This window comes from Artemia franciscana, chromosome 2, assembly GCF_032884065.1.
Source record: "Artemia franciscana chromosome 2, ASM3288406v1, whole genome shotgun sequence".
NCBI lineage: Eukaryota > Metazoa > Arthropoda > Branchiopoda > Anostraca > Artemiidae > Artemia > Artemia franciscana.
In genome coordinates, this window is record NC_088864.1 from 20,574,654 (window position 1) to 20,592,269 (window position 17,616).

Consider the following 17,616-nt stretch of genomic DNA (forward strand, 5'->3'; position numbering starts at 1 on the left):
TAAAAAAAAGTACTTATATCTTATGCCGTATTTGAAAATGTATTCATTCTAAATTATTCATTTTCTTTGAAAATGAATAAATTTATTCATTTTCTTTGAAAATTTTAATTTATTCTAGAAATAAAAAAAGGCAAAAACCACTAAGCTAAGAAATAATTCCGTGAAAAGAGCTAAAAATCACACCTGAAAATTGGAGCACAAATTCTGAAGTATACTGAGAAAATAAAAGAGGAAAGTAGTACTGTTCGTAAAGGTTAGAACCAATGCAAAAATTTTAAATTTTCTCTTGAATTTGCTCTTGAATTTCAATAAATCTTGTTGCGTTAGTTGAATCTCGGTGTCAAATGAATTTGAAGGTGCTAACATAAACATCACAATTACGAACTAGTGTGTACGCGAAATAGTGTAAATCACTTATTATCTTACCAAAGATAAAACCGTAGCGAAATAAAACAGTGACTGCTTATTATATCCATCGGTATTACCCATTCTTTAGTTGTGTTTAGTCACACGACTGGATTAAAAACGGTTTTCCAAATTGTAACAAAAACCAATCAAACAGACTAAGACTTTATCTGACTCTGGTGGTCCAAAATACTTAATCTATTTTGTTTACTTGGTGATAAATAAATGCATGACATAAAACTTGGAGCCGTGTCAAAAGATAAAAATTGAAATACCACAGTTAACTCGTTTGTCCTCTGACTATATTTCAAACTATAATTACAAAGTCATCAAATGTGTGGGGGATACGAGCTATCTGACTGGTGCAAGTAATGACCATAAACCGTGTTTACACCATTTTCTTTACAGTTTTAGTTTTATGTGCATAAAATTAGAGTAACTGAGGCCAAGATGGCTTGGGAGGGGGCTACACCTCAAAACCTTCTCCAAGAGAGCCAAGTGACGATAATCTAGTATCATGGTTGCAGCAGTAGCCGTAGCTGAATAAAGAGCGAACCACGGCCCGCCAATAGTTGGATATTAACACCTCTTAAAAAAATTAATTTTACAAAAATTCTACTGAATGTGATTAGAAGCGTTAAAACTTGAAACGAACATAAATTATTCTGTATATGTGGGGGACTGCCCCTTCCTCAATACCCCTCTCTTCAAGCTAAAGTTTTTTTAACTTAACAAAAACTGTTCTACGAATCGTTCTTAAAGAATCGGGACAAAAGGTGGAAATCTGGCGTAAATAGTGGGGTACTGAGGAGGGGCCAGTCTCCTTCATATACTGAATAAGTTCTTTCAAATTAGGGAATCTAATTTCGAGAGATCTGATAAATTTTCCCCGTGTAAAAATTTCCCCTGGAAAATTCACTCCTGGAAACATCCATCCCAATGGGAAATTTTGCCCATAACAAATCCATAGCCAGAAACCCCCCTCCCTGAAACATGTCGGTATATTTCCCTATGATAAATACTATAGGTAAATAACAGACAAATTTCAGCCTCCGCTGGATCTTGGGGGGAGGGCATGCAATCTCCAAACTATTAGTTACTCTTTCTTTCAACTATACTGGACAAAATGGCTATCTCGACAATTTGATCAGACGACTTTGGTAAAAAAGGGTATTGGAGGAGAACTAGTTACCCTCCAATTTTCTTTGGTCACTTAAAAAGGACACTAGGACTTTCCCGTTCGAATGAGCCCTCTCGTGGTATTCTAGGACAATTGGTTACATACGATCACCTTAGGAACAACCATAATATAAACACATATCCGTGATCTTTCTTCTGGCAAAAAATACAAAATTCAATATTTTTGCAGATAGAGACCTGGAATCTGTAAATTAGGGTTCTCTGATATGTTGAGCCTGACGGCGTGATTTTTATTAAGATTCTTTGATTTTTAGGGGGTGTTTTTCCACTTTTTAAAGAATCTGGAGAATTTTCTCAGGCTCGTAACCTTTGATGGATATTGAAAACCACACGTTTACCTTGGTACTACTGATTTATCTCCATTTTATCTTCTTTTTTTTTAGGACATCAAACCAATAGGACGTCAAATCAATATTAGGAATACACAATGGAAATTTCTGTATCCGAGAAACTCAAACTGGAGATTTGCTGTCTCCAGATTAACAGTCTCCTACCTTGAGCAACAGTGTAAACCACAGGTTTGCATTTGTACTAGTGATTTGTCTCCATCGTATTTTTTTTTTTAGGATGTCAAACAATATGATATTAGGAATACACAATGGAAATTTCTATTTCTGAGAACCTCAAAATGGAGATTTGCAGTCTCCAGATTTACAGTCTCCTACCTTGAGCAACTTGGGAAACCACAGGCTTGTCTTTGTACTAGTGATTCAACTTCATGCTCTTATTATTTTTTTTAATTTTTTTTTAGGACGTCAAAGTAATGGGTGTGTCAGAACATCAAACCAATAGGACGTCAAATCGATATTAGGAATGCAGCATGGAAATTTCCTTTTCTGAGAAGCTCAAAATGTAGATTTACAGTCTCCTACATCAAACAGCAAAATGACGTGTTTGCCTTGGTACCACTGATTTGTCTCCTTTTTATTGTCATTATTTTTTTAGAATATTAAAGTGCCAGATTTGCCGGGACGTCAAACCAATGGGACATCATACCGATAATAGGAATACACCATGGAAATTTCTATTTCTGAGAATCTCAAACTTGATATTTACAGTCTCCTACCTTGAATAACAAGGAAAAATAACATGTTTGCCTTGGTACTACTCATTTATCTTCATTTCATCATTTATTACGACGTCAAACCAATAGCTTTGTCAGGACGTCAAATTAATAGGACGTCATACGGATATTAGGAATACATCATGGAAATTTCTATTTCTGAGAACCTCAAACTGATGATTTACAGTTTCCTACCTCGAACAACAAGGAAAACCACAGGTTTGCCTTGGTACTGCGGATTTATCTCCATTTCATTGTTATTTTTGGACGTCAAACCAATAGGTTTGTTACGACGTCAAGCCAGTAGGAGGTCAAATCAATATTAGAAATACAAAATGGAAATTTCTATTCCTGAGAACCACAAACTGGAGATTTACAGTCTCCAGATTTACAGTCTCCTAACTTGAGCAACAAGGTAAACCACAGATTCGCCTTGGCACTATTATTTTATCTCAATTTAATTTTTTTAATGCTTTTTAGGACCTCAAACCAATAGAAAGTTATTAAGCCGAACTGGCTAGACATGACAACAAACACCAAAGAGAGATAAAACTCAACAAGAAAAACCTCAAACAAGATTGTGGCCAGTAGAGAAAAAAGATATGAAAGACTAAAATAACGCGGAAATTTCGCCTGTATCTAAACTATGCGTCCTCAGCACAAGATAAAAAGAAAAAACACTAAAATACAAATAAAACTACCATCAATAACAATAAATACAATTGTCACGAAGCGACTCATCAATGTATCAAAGCAACTGAGGAAAAATTGTAAAAATTGAAACCAAGTTAACTATTCTGTTGCGAAATAATCCTCTTGTTAGCTGATGTTGAAGCAACTATTTTTGGTCAAGTGGGTAATCTTGTCTCCTGGTGATTATGTAAAATTATAATTTCCTTATTAACCATTGGTTCATTTTTCAAAAGACAGTCATAAATTGGTTCAATATTTAAATTCTCCGCGTCTCTTTTTATTGAAATATTAGCAAACATGTGTTTTTTAATTTCTCTAGCCTCCCTTGCCCATTGAGAAAAACCCCTATCATTTAAAATAGCTGTAGCCTCATCAAATTGTATAAAATGTTCAGGATGAAAGAATATATGTTCAGCCAGAGCCGAAACAATAGTTTAAAAAAAAATTAAGTATGATTTTGGTGTTCCTATTGCATAAACATTACATTACAATTTTCGGTGGCATTGCGTCCATTCTTAGGAACACAAAAATCGTATTTAAAAATTCCACTGATCTCACTAATAAGTTGAAAGATTTCACATTGGAGGAAAATTCAATTCTCTATAGTTTTAATGTGGTTTCCATGTATTCGAATTGCAATATGAAAAAGCGATGAGATATATTAAGGATTAAATTACCTAAGCACTTTGATTTGATACAAGATGTGACCATGGCTAGTTTAGAGATCGAATTCATTATGAAGTTGGTTATCCCTGCAAATGAATATTTTCTTTATTTTGGTTTTAGAGGTGAATTTTACAAACAGGTGTTTGTTTCGGCTATGAGGGTATCTCTCTCTCTCCTTTGTTGGCAAATCTCTTCATGGACTCTATTGAAACCTCTGCTATACACAGATTTAGGCTGTCCCATTGTTTCTGGGACAGATTCATGGAGGATGTGGTTTGCATTTGGAAACACGGTTTAGAGTCCTTAGACCTTTTCCATAAACATTCAAATAGTTTTGATAAAAATGTGAAATTTAAAGAAGAGTTTGACGAAAATGATAAACTACCTTTTCTTGATATCCTATTGATTAAAAGTGATTTCCATTTACTGTAGTCAATATACAGAAAGCCTACACACAGTGATAGGTATTTGAACTTTCATTCGTGCCACCCTATTTTAGTGAAACGAAGGGTTGTGATTGCACTGGTGGATAGAGCTTTCAGAATTTGTTCCCAGGAGTTTTTAGATTCTGATTGTTGTATTTGAGGGATATTTTATTTAATAATAGTTAATAACTACCCGATTAAATGCATTGACTAAAGTAATAAAGAATAGGCGCATTAAACACAACAATAGGGTTATTAGAGTTTCAAGGTGTACAGAATTAAATATGCCGAAAAGTTTCATTTCTTTGCCCTATGTACCTATTTTGGGGGATATGCTTAAACGAATTTTGCGTAAACATAACATTGATACTTGTTTCCAATCAGTGAGAACATTAGGTAGTTTCCGTAATTCTGGAAAGAATTTAATCCGGGGAGATTTAGTAAGTGGGATGTATAAATTCCTTGTTCTTGTGGAAAGTTTCATGTTGGTAGAACTCACCAACAATTTATTGAAAGATTTATTGAGCATCGCAACTCAATAGAAAAAACTTTACAATTAAGAAAGCCTTCTGAAGCTTTTGTTTCGACTCTAGCTGAACATACATTCTTCCATTCTGAACATTTTATACAATTTGATGAGGCTACAGCTATTTTAAATTATAGGGGTTTTTCTCAATCGGCGTGGGAGGCTATAGCAATTAAAAAACATGTTTGCTAATCTTTCAATAAATAGAGACACAGGCAATTTAAATATTGACCCAATTTATGATTGTCTTTTGAAAAATGAACCAGTGGTCAATAAGGGAATGAAAATTTTGTATAATCACCAGAAGACAAGATTATCTACTGGGCCAAAAAGAGTTGCTTCAATATTAGCTAGCAAAAAGATTATTTCGCAACAGAATAGTTAACTTGGTTTCAATTTTCATAATTTTTCCTCAGTTGCTTTGATTTTCTCATTGAAGCAACTTTAATAGCTACTTTTCCCTACGTGGATCAGTAGCGATAATTGTACTTATTATTATTGGTTGTGGTTCTATTTTTTTTTAGTTTAGTGTTTTTTCTTTTTATCTTGTGCTGAGGACGCCTAGTTTAGATACAGGTGAAATATCCGCGTTATTTTAGTATTTCATCTCTTTTTTCTCTACTGGCCAGTTTTGGACGCCTAGTTTAGATACAGGTGAAATATCCGCGTTATTTTAGTATTTCATCTCTTTTCTCTGTACTGGCCACAGTCTCGTTTGAAATTTTTTCTTTATTTTAAGCTTGATCTCTGTTTGTTGTTTGTTGTCAAACCAATAGGACGTCATACCGATAATAGGAATACACCATGGATATTTCTATTTCTGAGAATCTCAAACTGGAGATTTACAGTCTCCTACCTTGAAAAACAAGGAAAGTCACAGGTTTGCCTTGGTAATACCGATTTATCTCCATTTTATTGTTTTTAGAACATCAAACTAATTGGACGTAATACCGATGTCAGGAATACACCATGGAAATTTCTATTCCTGAGAATCTCAAACTGGAGATTCAAAGTCCAAGTTGCAAGCAGTCATAGGCGCAAGACGTCATAAGTAGACTTAGTCGCTTTCGGAAGTTACCAGTTACCAGTAGCAGTTACAGTAATAGTGGCCCTGAAAGTTTCAAGCTAATACCCTTACCCGTTCCCAAGATATTGCAGACATGTCTTTTCGATGACCTGGACGTCCATAGTATCTTTTGATATTGCTCAGCACACCCCTCAATATCTTTCGAAGTTTCACCTTAATACCATTAGCCTTTTTGGACACACCCAGGATCACACATTTCCTCCTTGCCCAATGCCAAATCCTGCATGTAAAAAAATAGACAAAATCTACATTCCTTGCCCTGGGGGCTGGGGAAAAAGTGGATCCCCAAGGGCATATATTTTGTTCAAACATTCGGCGAAGAAATAACTTGAACAAAACGACTTTTCAAAATTTATGTTGGTGTTAAGGGAGGGGTATCTAAAAACGGCAAAGAGGGGGAAGGCTCGTCGACCTCCAGCCGCCTTTTGAAATTCCCCTGAAAATGGCCTCAACTTAATACCCTTGGCTTTTCTTTACATATTTTTAGATGCACCCTTTCGACAACCATCCTATTTATAGTGTGTTTTTATTTTGTCATTCGTCCCTCTCAACATTTCCTAAAAGTATTCGCAATTAGAAGTAGCCGTAGTCGTAAATAGTCACAGTTACAAGTTGTAACAGTCACAGTCGTAAGTAATGACTCTGACTGTCCTGCGGCTCAAAATTTTCTGAAAGTTTCACCTTAAGCAGTTTTGGAGATCGAGTATCTCCCCTTTTTCCCTATTAAATAAAATTTTTTTTTTACTAAAAGTGAGGATCGACATTGAAACTTAAAACAAACAGAAAATTGTCCGTATATGAAAGGAGCTGTCCCCTCCTCAATGCCCCGCTCTTAACACTAATGTTTTTTTTAAGTAGGGTTGTGAGAAAAAGTCAAACTTTACCGTAAAGAGTGGGGCATTAAGGAGGGGCAGCCCCTTCCACACACGGAATACTTTCTGTTCGTTTTGAGTTTTAATGTCGCTCCTTACTTTCAGTTAAAGAAAAACTTGTTTTTTTTATTTAGTTTCTGAACGCTTTTGAATTAATGCAGGTTTTGATTTTGGCTAACCGTACATGAATAATTAACAGTTTCCATATTAATTTTACTTTCCTGGTTAAATGGCTTTCTCAAAGTTTTGATCGGGCGGTTTTTAGAAAACGGAGCAGAGGAGGAAGCCTACTTGCCCCTAATTTTTTTGGTTACTCGAAAAGGCCACTAGAACTTTTAATTTTATTCACGATTGTTTTTATTAATAATAAATATACGTACAACTTACGAATTAACTCACGTAACGAACCTGTATATTCGTATACTTTTATTAGGTATATGAGGGGGTTATTCCCCACTTCAAAACCTCGCTCTTTACAATAAAGTTAAAATTTTGTTACAATTCTTTAAGAATGACCCCTAAATCACAAAGGACGATTAATTACAAGAAATAACTCTTTTGAAACTACTAAGAATACTTTAGCGTAAAGAGCTAGGTATTTAAAAGGGTACGAGCCCCCTCATATACGTAATGATTTATGTTTGTTTTAAGTGTTAGTGTTACTCCTTACTTTCAGTTGAAAAAAAATTGCTTTTTTTATATTTAATTTCTCATTGTTTTTAAATAACGCTGGAAAATACAGCACCCCCTTCATGGAAATTCTCTACCCCATGATGAATTCCTCCGTGGAAAGATCCTCCCACATAACCCCCTCCCCCACCCCCAACCCCCACCACCAAAAAAATCCCCCTGGAAATTCCTGTATACTTCCCAATAACCAATACTTTATGTAAACAATGGGCGAAGTTCATAACTTGCAGCCCTTCCACTGGGGACTATGGGGGATTAAGTCGTCCTCAAAACCAGAGCTACTAGATTTCTCGACTATTCTGAACAAAATGGCTACCTCAAAATTTTGATCCGGCGAGTTTGGAACAAAATGAGCTTGGGATTGGGCCTAGTTGCTCTCTAATTCTTTGGTCACTTAAAAAGGGCACTAGAACTTTTAATTTCCATTAGAATGATCCCTCTCACGACATCCTAGAACCACTGGGTCAATACGATCACCCCCGGAAAAAAACAAAAACATAAAAACAAATAAGCACGCATCCGTGATCTTTCTCCTGGCAAAACAAATTTGCCAGGTGTAGTTCCGCACCAGGTGTGCAACTACAAGATTCCACATATTTGCAGATAGGAGCTTGAAACCTTTACAGAAGGGTTCTCTGGTACGATGAATCTGATGGTGTGATTTTTATTAAGATTGTATTTCATAAGATTGTTTCCCCTTTTTTCGAAAATAAAGGCAAATTTTCTCAGGTTCCTAACTCTTGATTGCTAAAACTTAACTTAATGAAACTTATATATTAAAATCAACATAAAAATCCAGTTCTTTCGATGTATCTATTGGTATCAAAATTCCACTTTTTAGAGTTTCGGTTACTATTGAGCCGGGTCGCTCTTTACTCCAGTTTGCTGCCACGAGCTGTTTAATAGCGAACTTGGATTTCACTCCGTTAGGCATAGTTATTTGACCTTTAGACATTTTTGAACAAGATTAGATTTTCAAAACTCTGATAAACTGTCTTTGGTAAATAATGACGAAGACCACACTGCCTTTCCATAATACAACAACAGAAGAGAAAATAATGAGAACTTTTTTCTCAAGACAGTGAGCCAACAAAACCTATTTGAATATTTCGGCCCTATATATAAGGGCCGTCTTCAGCAAAGAAAAAATTAAAACAATAAAACACTTACAATAAAAGTTCTCAGTTAAAAATCCATTTTTTTTTTTTTTTTAAATAGCCTTGGTATCATTACTTCTTAACGAAAAGTTCAGCCAAGACTGTCTGATAAAAGCTAACATTTTACAAGATAAAAAGGTTCATTCATTTCACTAACTGTATTTATTAAAAATTGGAATGATTTCTTATTGCGATATTTGCTTTCTCTGCAGCTATTCTGATAGTTCTTTTAAGATTGGGCTTGTTTTTGTTCGTTCCTATTTTTGTTTTATTTTGAATTAGATTATTTTCTATAATTAATTTTGTGTACATAGGGTTGAGTGTGTATTCACCCAAGTCTCTATTTAGGGATGTATTATTATTTAAGTTTCGTTTGATTTCGATTGCCTTGCGGACAGTTTGTTTGATTCCTAGGTCATTGCTAATTAGAATTGTTTCGTCAAATAGAACATAATGGTTTGCATTTTCAAAAATATGATTACTTAAAGCTGAATCGAAAGATATGGAGTTATTTTTAGACTTTAATGCTTTTTCAATACTTTTTTTGTGTTGCTGTAATCTTGTTCCTAAATTTTGGTGGGTTCGACCAATGTAATAATTTCCACAACCTGCAATTCACTCTAGAGACCGAAAGAGATGGAAAAATACCTTTTTAGATGTATTGATAATACGCAGTGTGAATAAACTTGATTTTACGGTTTACAGAAAACCTACGCATAACAATAGATACCTTAACTTCAAATCTAACCATCCTCCACAGGTTAAAAGAGGTGTGGTAATATCTCTTGTGGATAGAGTACTTAATATGTGTTCAGAGCCGTATGTTAAAAAAGAATTAAATTTTATTACAGACATACTTTTTGGCAACGGGTACCCAATTTCTCTCATAAATACTGTTATTGCTCAAAGATTAAAGATGCATTCTTCTGAAGCCTTAAATCCCACACCAGTAAATGATTCGAATAAACCCACAAGCACGATTTACCTACCTTATATTCTGAAAATTACTTCAAACTGAAAAAAAGTTTGTTTAAAGAACAATTTACGTGTTGTATTCACAAGCAATTTAAGTATAATGAACCTTGTCAATTCTGGTAAGGATAAAACCCCAATCACTCGTCTACGAGGGGTGTGTCAAATACCATGTAGTTGTGGAAATTATCACATTGGTCGAACCCACCAAAATTTAGGAACAAGATTACAGCAACACAAAAAAAGTATTGAAAAAGCATTAAAGTCTAAAAATAACTCCATATCTTTCGATTCAGCTTTAAGTAATCATATTTTTGAAAATGCAAACCATTATGTTCTATTTGACGAAACAATTCTAATTAGCAATGACCTAGGAATCAAACAAACTGTCCGCAAGGCAATCGAAATCAAACGAAACTTAAATAATAATACATCCCTAAATAGAGACTTGGGTGAATACACACTCAACCCTATGTACACAAAATTAATTATAGAAAATAATCTAATTCAAAATAAAACAAAAATAGGAACGAACAAAAACAAGCCCAATCTTAAAAGAACTATCAGATTAGCTGCAGAGAAAGCAAATATCGCAATAAGAAATCATTCCAATTTTTAATAAATACAGTTAGTGAAATGAATGAACCTTTTTATCTTGTAAAATGTTAGCTTTTATCAGACAGTCTTGGCTGAACTTTTCGTTAAGAAGTAATGATGCCGAGGCTATTTAGAAAAAAAAATTAGATTTTTAACTGAGAACTTTTATTGTAAGTGTTTTCTTGTTTTTATTTTTTCTTTGCTGAAGACGGCCCTTAGATATATGGGCCGAAATATTCAAATAGGATTTGTTGGTTCACTGTCTTGGGAAAAAAGTCCTCGTTATTCTCTCTTTTGTTGTTGAACTGTCTTTGGCGGGGGGTAGCTAAAAACAAGCATGGGAGGGTGGCTGTTTGACTTCTGACCACTCTTCAACACTCTCTCTCAACATACCCTCAACGTCTCAACTTAATGCCCTCAGCTATTCTTAAGATATTGCAGATACGTCTTGTTGATAAAGTGGATGCACAGTGTCTTTTGATTCAGTTCAACATAACCCTCAACATTCCATATAGTTTTATCTTAGTACCCTTATTTTTTCGGACACACCTAGGTTCAAACTCCCCTCTTTTCCCAATTAAATAAAAAAAACAAGTTTTTTTAACTGAAAGTAAGGAGCGACATTAAAACTTAAAACGACCAGAAATTACTTCGTATATGAAAGAGGCTGCTTCCTCATCAACGCCCCGCTCTTTACGCTAAAGTTTGACTCTTTCTCTCAATTCTTCTTTCTAAAACAGTAAAAAACTTTAGCGTAAAGAGCGGGGCGTTGATGAGGAAGCAGCCTCTTTCATATAAGAAGTAATTTCTGGTCGTTTTAAGTTTTAATGTCGCTCCTTACTATCAGTTAAAAAAACTTGTTTTTTTTTATTTAATTTCTGGACGTTTTTGAATCAATGCATCTTTTGATTTTGGATCTCCGCAGAGGAATAATTAAAACAAAATTTGCATTTTTTTTGGCTAAATGGCATTTATCATAATTTTGATTGAATGATTTTGAGAAAAAAAGAGCGGGGGAGGAAGCCTAGTTGCCCTCCGATTTTTTGGTTAATTAAAAAGGCAACTAGAATTTTTAATTTTTTACGAATATTTTTATTAGTAAAAGGTTTACGCAACTTATAAATTAGCTTACGTAAAGAACTTTTGTATTCTCATATTTTTATTACATATATGAGGGGGTTCGCCCCCTTGTCAGATCCTCGCTCTTTACACTAAAGCTAAAATTTTGTCCCAATTCATTAAGAATGACCCCAGAATCACAAAAGCCGTAGAATAAATAGTTGAAATTACTAAAAATACTTTAGCGTAAAGAGCGAGGTATTAGGAGGAGGTGAGCCCCTCAAATGGGTAATAATTTCTGTTTGTTTTAAGTTTTAATGCTGCTCCTTACTTCCAGGTGAAAGAACTTTTTCATATTTATTTTTTCCTTGTTTTTTTTTTTTTTTTTAAATGCTAGTAAATCCTGCGCTCCCTTCATGGAGATTTTCTTCCCCCATGACAAACTATCGATGGAAAGTTCCCCCAGCATATCCCCCTCTTCTCAACCCCTCTCCCAACCAAAAAAATCCTCCTGAAAATGCCTGTACACTTCCCAATAGCCATTACTACATGTAAGCACTGGTCAAAGTTTGTAACTTGTTGCCCCTCCCACGGGGACTGTGGGGGAGTAAGTCGTCCCCAAAGACATAGTTATAAGGTTTTTCGACTACTCTGAATAAAATGGCTATCTCAGAATTTTGATCTGTTGACTTTGGTAAAATAATTAGCGTGGGAGGGGGCCTAGGTGCCCTCCAATTTTTTTGGTCACTTAAAAAGGGCACTAGAACTTTTCATTTCCGTTAGAATGAGCCCTCTTGCAACATTCTAGGACAAATGGGTCGATACGATCACCCCTGGGAAAAAGAAAAAACAAAAAAACAAATAAACACGCATCCGTGATCTGCCTTCTGGCAAAAAATACAAAATTCCACATTTTTGTAGATAGGAGCTTGAAACTTCTACAGTAGGGTTCTCTGATACGCTGAATCTGATGGTGTGATTTTCGTCAAGATTCTATGACTTCTAGGGGGCGTTTTCCCCTATTTTCTAAAATAACGCAAATTTTCTCAGGCTCGTAACTTTTGATGGGTAAGACTAAACTTGATGAAACTTATATATTTAAAATCAGCATTAAAATGCGATTCTTTTGATGTATGTATTGGTATCAAAATTCCATTTTTTAGAGTTTTGGTTACTATTGAGCCGGGTCGCTCCTTACTACAGTTCGTTACCACGAACTGTTTGATAATAAAGCCTATGTATAAACAATGGACGAATTTCATAGTTTTTAATCCTTGCTCTTGAAAGCAAGCTAGCGCATAATGGGTTTTATCTTATTCTATAATTATAAAAAAGTTTTCGGATTTTGCTGGTCCTCATTATTTTGCCGTATTTATTTGTCTTCAACAATTGGTTCATCAAGCCAAATAAAGCTAATTTAAAAATTTATTTACCAAATCAGCAGAGTTGTATAGCCTAGGTTATGTCTCCACCCCGTTAGCACAGAAAGGGACTTAGACGCAATTTTTATGATAGAGTTTACTAAATTTGAGAATAAAATTGAATGGAAAATGTAAGATTGTAAATTGAATCCTGTATAATAAATTTACCAAATTTACTTGCAAATTTTTATATGAACAACTTCTCAGTTGGTTGCGATTTCTATGCACCGATTTAAAAAATATGAAACCAATAATCTGAAATCTTTGCCAAATTCTACAACAGATCTAAAGAATAGTTAAAAGTATCATGTATGCTCCAATGTGATCTGATCTGTTTCAGGGTGAGGAGACCAAGATAAAATTTCGTAGTTTAGGATGCTCAGCTTCAGCCACTTAGGTGCAAAGGGCATCCCGCATAAAGCAGTCCTTGCACAAGACCAACAAAAAGATTCAAGTAATAAACTGCTTTAATTCCCAGAACTCAAAACCGTAGGCCAAGAATTGTTCTATATTATAATTGGTAGGAAAAGCCCAAAAAGACTATATCAATATTTCAAAATCTGAAGGAAAAAATGAGTTCATCTGTCACTTCAAAAAGATCACAGAATGATACGAGCATTTAATAATGTGAACTAGAAAGCTCATATATGTAGACTGAGGAAAATTCTATCCCACAGCATCCAAAATAAGACGTGTTCTTTCCCCTTCACTTTTTAGGTTAAGTTTTAGATTTAATCGTCAAAAAGACGAAATTTATTACTTGTTTCATTTATTCAAATTTGACAATGTCGCGCCTGACCCAATGAAATTTAAGAGTTTTACGTTCTACTGGGCGAACTAAAGATATGACTAAAGCCGGGGATAATACCAATAAGCAAATTGAAGCGGAAAAACAAGCATTGTCAAGTATATTAGGAGAAAACACCCCTTTGTAAGTGTTACTGCTCAAAAAAAGTTTTTTAGTACTAGACTATATTTGATCCACCTGCAGGCAATAAGCTACCACATGGTAAGGCTAACACTGTTTGGATCATGCTTGTTGCTATTGGACAGAATCTTATAATTTATAGTTTAATGTATCTTTATAAGTAATACATCATTTTGGAAACCAATCTTTGATATGTATACAGTTTTAGATAAAGGAGGCCCTAGACAGTCAATCATTTTGATCAAAAGTTTTTGTCAGTTGATTCATGTGTGCTTTAATCAACCCTTCAATCTTGACCAAAGTTAATCTAACACACTACTTCTTTTCAAAATGATTAGCCTAAGTCATTTAAAGTTTTTATCAATCACTGTCTATGCTTGACTCAAGCATCACACAGGTTCCTAGACAGTGCTTGAGTCAGTCAAATGATGGAAGCTTTTGATCAAAATTTCGGACTGTCTAAGGCTTCCTTAAGGCTAAGCTATTTGGGATTGTCTGACTAGCCTACAATCTTTAAAAACTTCTTTTGTTTGGTAAATTTTTCCTTTTTCTTATAATTTAACTGGGAAAAAGTAAGGTAAAATTCTAGTTGATTGACTTTTGGTTATCTTGGCAAGGGGTTAGGTTAGGAAAATGAAACTGTCAGGGATGGGTCAATGTTCCTATTACCTGAACAATTGTTTAGGGTCATGAAGCTATTGTTAATAGATGCATTTTGACTTTTTGAACATCTTTTCTTTTTTGCAAAACTACCACAAACTCACCATTATGGAGTTATTCCTGCCCAAATATTCTTTTATTTATATCTATAAAATTGCAATCATTTCCATTTTTGTTGATCAGATATTTGAAATTGCAAATCTGTAATAGTTTCAAAACAAATTTGGGCTATATATTTGCACATTAGGGGGGTAGGGGTAAAGCATAGCATATATTAAATACAAAAACTAACCATTGCTGTATTTAATATATGCTATGCTTTACCCCCCCCCCCATGTGCACATATATAATAACTCCAGAATGGTGAGTTTGCAGTAGTTTTGCAAGAGAGAAAAGATGTTCAAAAAGTCAAAATGCATCAATTAACAATAGTTTCATAACCCTAAACAATTGTTCAGGTAATAGGAACATTGACCAAAGTATGTCCTGGGAAGGTATTTTGAAGTACCCACCTCCACTCCTTCTCCCCCTAGGGGGCCCTGAGATTTGCCTACATGACAGGTCTATACCTATTGAAATTTTGACAAAACAACATTTTACCTTAATTTTCTGTTACCAGTTGCCTTTTCTCTGCCTTTAGTTCTGAAAATGTAATTCCTGTTATTTGAGTAGAATTCTGAGCCATATCAATATTTTTTTCAAAATTTAGGAAATGTATTTGCATATCTGTAAAACCTCATAAATTGGGATTGAGCAAAGTTGTGAAGTTGAAAACAATTTTGTTGTACTTCATTCAAGCAGAAGATCTATTTTGCAAGGTTTCACTTTATAACACACATATTTTTAAAGGTCATCAAAGGTCAGGGCCCTCTAGAGAGAGAAGGAGTGGAGGTGGTATACCTTCCTGGGACATACTTTAGCCTTTAGACTTATCCCTGAAAGTTTCATTTTCCTAACCTAACCCCTTTCACAGGCAGCCAAAATTCAATCAACTAGAATATTACCAAAAGTAAATATATCACTTGGTGATTTTTGTATAGGCACTAATTTATAACAATTAGGCACTAATTTATAGCAATTTAATTCTTCAAAAATTTGAATCTTTAAATAGGTTAGTATGTAAAAACTCAAATATCATATGATGTCTATAGAAAAAGGTGTGTTTTCTGAATAAGTAACTTGGTAATAACCCAATGATAGCATATAGAAAAAGTAAGCAAGAATTTAGCCTACACATACCTCTGTTCTACAAAAATGATAAGAAATAAACAGAAGTTAGCATAGGAAAATATCAACATTGTTTATTAAATTCATTGAAATGAATCATGTCTGTTTGTAAGGGTTATACCTACATATATTTTAGGACAGCTACAAAATTTTTGAAAGTAATGATGTCAGTACTATTATTGATTTGATTTTTTTTTTCAAGTTTTATTGATTTTTAGATATATTTTTGTTTGTTGCATAAGTTCCTCAGTTAAAGCATGATGTAATTTAGGCTCTTTTCCATCATTTTTGAAGAGAGAAGGCAATGGGTTGTTTTTCTTTTCTATTTGTTATTATTATGTTATAGTAAAGTTTATTGCACAGAAAATATACCCTTAAATACAGGCATCAGGAAAATATTTTGGATTTGACAATAAAATTTATAAACTCAAATGTTAATTGAATTAGATTTTTTTGCGTTTGGAATGAATCAATGCCTTTGGAATATATAGCTTTAAAGTAATAGATTCTATAATTGAAATGCGAGTTTTTGAATTAATTTCAAACATTATACTAGGCTATAGTGTAAAACTGTGGACAAGGTAATAAGTCCCATTTTAGAGCCCATCCCCCACAAAGGGCACCCATAAATGATCATTAAATTTGACAAGAGTATTGAAAAAGATCCTGGCTAAATTACTTGAAACAAGGAAAAAAATTATCTTTTTTTTCAATATTTAAGCTCAGACAATAGTTATTTTTATAACCTTTCCCGTTGAAATACATCTACTCTGTTTCACATCACCAGAGTGGGCTCAAGCTCAAAGTGAGTGTCTGTCATAATGCCCTACTGTTAACTATCAGTGCATTTAAAATAGCATAAGTAGGGCCAGTAAGGTAAAAGGTAAAGAATACAGCATTAGACTTTACAGTCCCTAGACTTTATAAATACTTTATAAGTAGGGTTAGTGCTATCAATTATAGTGGGGGGGGGGGTATGTGCCCCTTGTAATTAGGCTAGCTTTAATATTTAAACTATAGCCTATACAATGCTGACAATTTTAAATATAGACTACTGATGTTCAATAATGAAGCATAATTATATACACACATTTGAAGCTTGAGTCTAAACTTAGGAAATGCTGGCCAAGTGTGGACATGGGACTTTGAAAATAGAACAAAGCATCTAAATCACAGACAGACTCTATTATGGACAAATTAAAGCTGAAGCTAGCACTGTAAAGCAGAACAGTTGTGTTTAAGTAGGCTAGGATGTAAGGTTAAACTTGGTAAATATATACAAGATTCCATAACCAGCATACATGACCAACACACACACACACATATATATATATATATATATATATATATATATATATATATATATATATATATATATATATATATATATATATATATATATATATATGTCTTATTGTCCATGTCTATGAAAAATATATTTAGTCAAAAGATTTCTTTAATTTAGGCTTAGGCAGTCTTCAATTATTAGGGATATTACCCTATCATTGTATATAGGTTAGCTAAAATGTTCAAGCTAATTAAATATATTAACTAATACAATTTGCACAAATCTAATTGTGAAACAATACAATTTTTAGGTGGTATAATAAAGATTTTACAGTTATTTAGTTACTTAGGTGGTTATTAGCTGTTAAACTACTATGTAGATTACTCTAATGCACACCTTTGCTCTTGGATATTAATTTCATTAAAACTGAGTAAAGCTACTTTAGCATGCCAACTTGAAGGAACAGGAAAAGTATTTAAATAGGATTCAGTATCACAGCCACTGATATCCTATAAATTCACATAATTTTGGCAACTCTTTGTAACTGAATGCTATAATAACTTAATATTAACTGTTTTCAATTTCCCATTTATTGTTGTTTTAAATGAAATATTTGCTATCATGACAATTGCATCCCAGTCACTTAATTTTTTAATGTTATCATTTTGATGATACAATTT

At 33.9% G+C, this 17,616-nt stretch overlaps 2 protein-coding genes across 2 annotated transcripts in view; one reads left to right on the plus strand and one right to left on the minus strand.

Moving 5' to 3' along the window:
- Nucleotides 1–581, minus strand: part of LOC136038547 (uncharacterized) — an 87,691-nt gene extending 87,110 nt beyond the window's left edge. Inside the window, exon 1 of the mRNA XM_065721709.1 lies at nucleotides 427–581. Within this exon, the coding sequence (XP_065577781.1) occupies nucleotides 427–489 (63 nt within the window). The 5' untranslated portion in view covers nucleotides 490–581. The remainder of the gene's footprint in view (nucleotides 1–426) is intronic.
- Nucleotides 582–13,626: 13,045 nt separating this feature from the next.
- Nucleotides 13,627–17,616, plus strand: part of LOC136038552 (transcriptional adapter 1-like) — an 80,244-nt gene continuing 76,254 nt past the window's right edge. Inside the window, exon 1 of the mRNA XM_065721722.1 lies at nucleotides 13,627–13,764. Coding sequence (XP_065577794.1) covers nucleotides 13,679–13,764 — 86 coding nt within the window. The 5' untranslated portion in view covers nucleotides 13,627–13,678. The remainder of the gene's footprint in view (nucleotides 13,765–17,616) is intronic.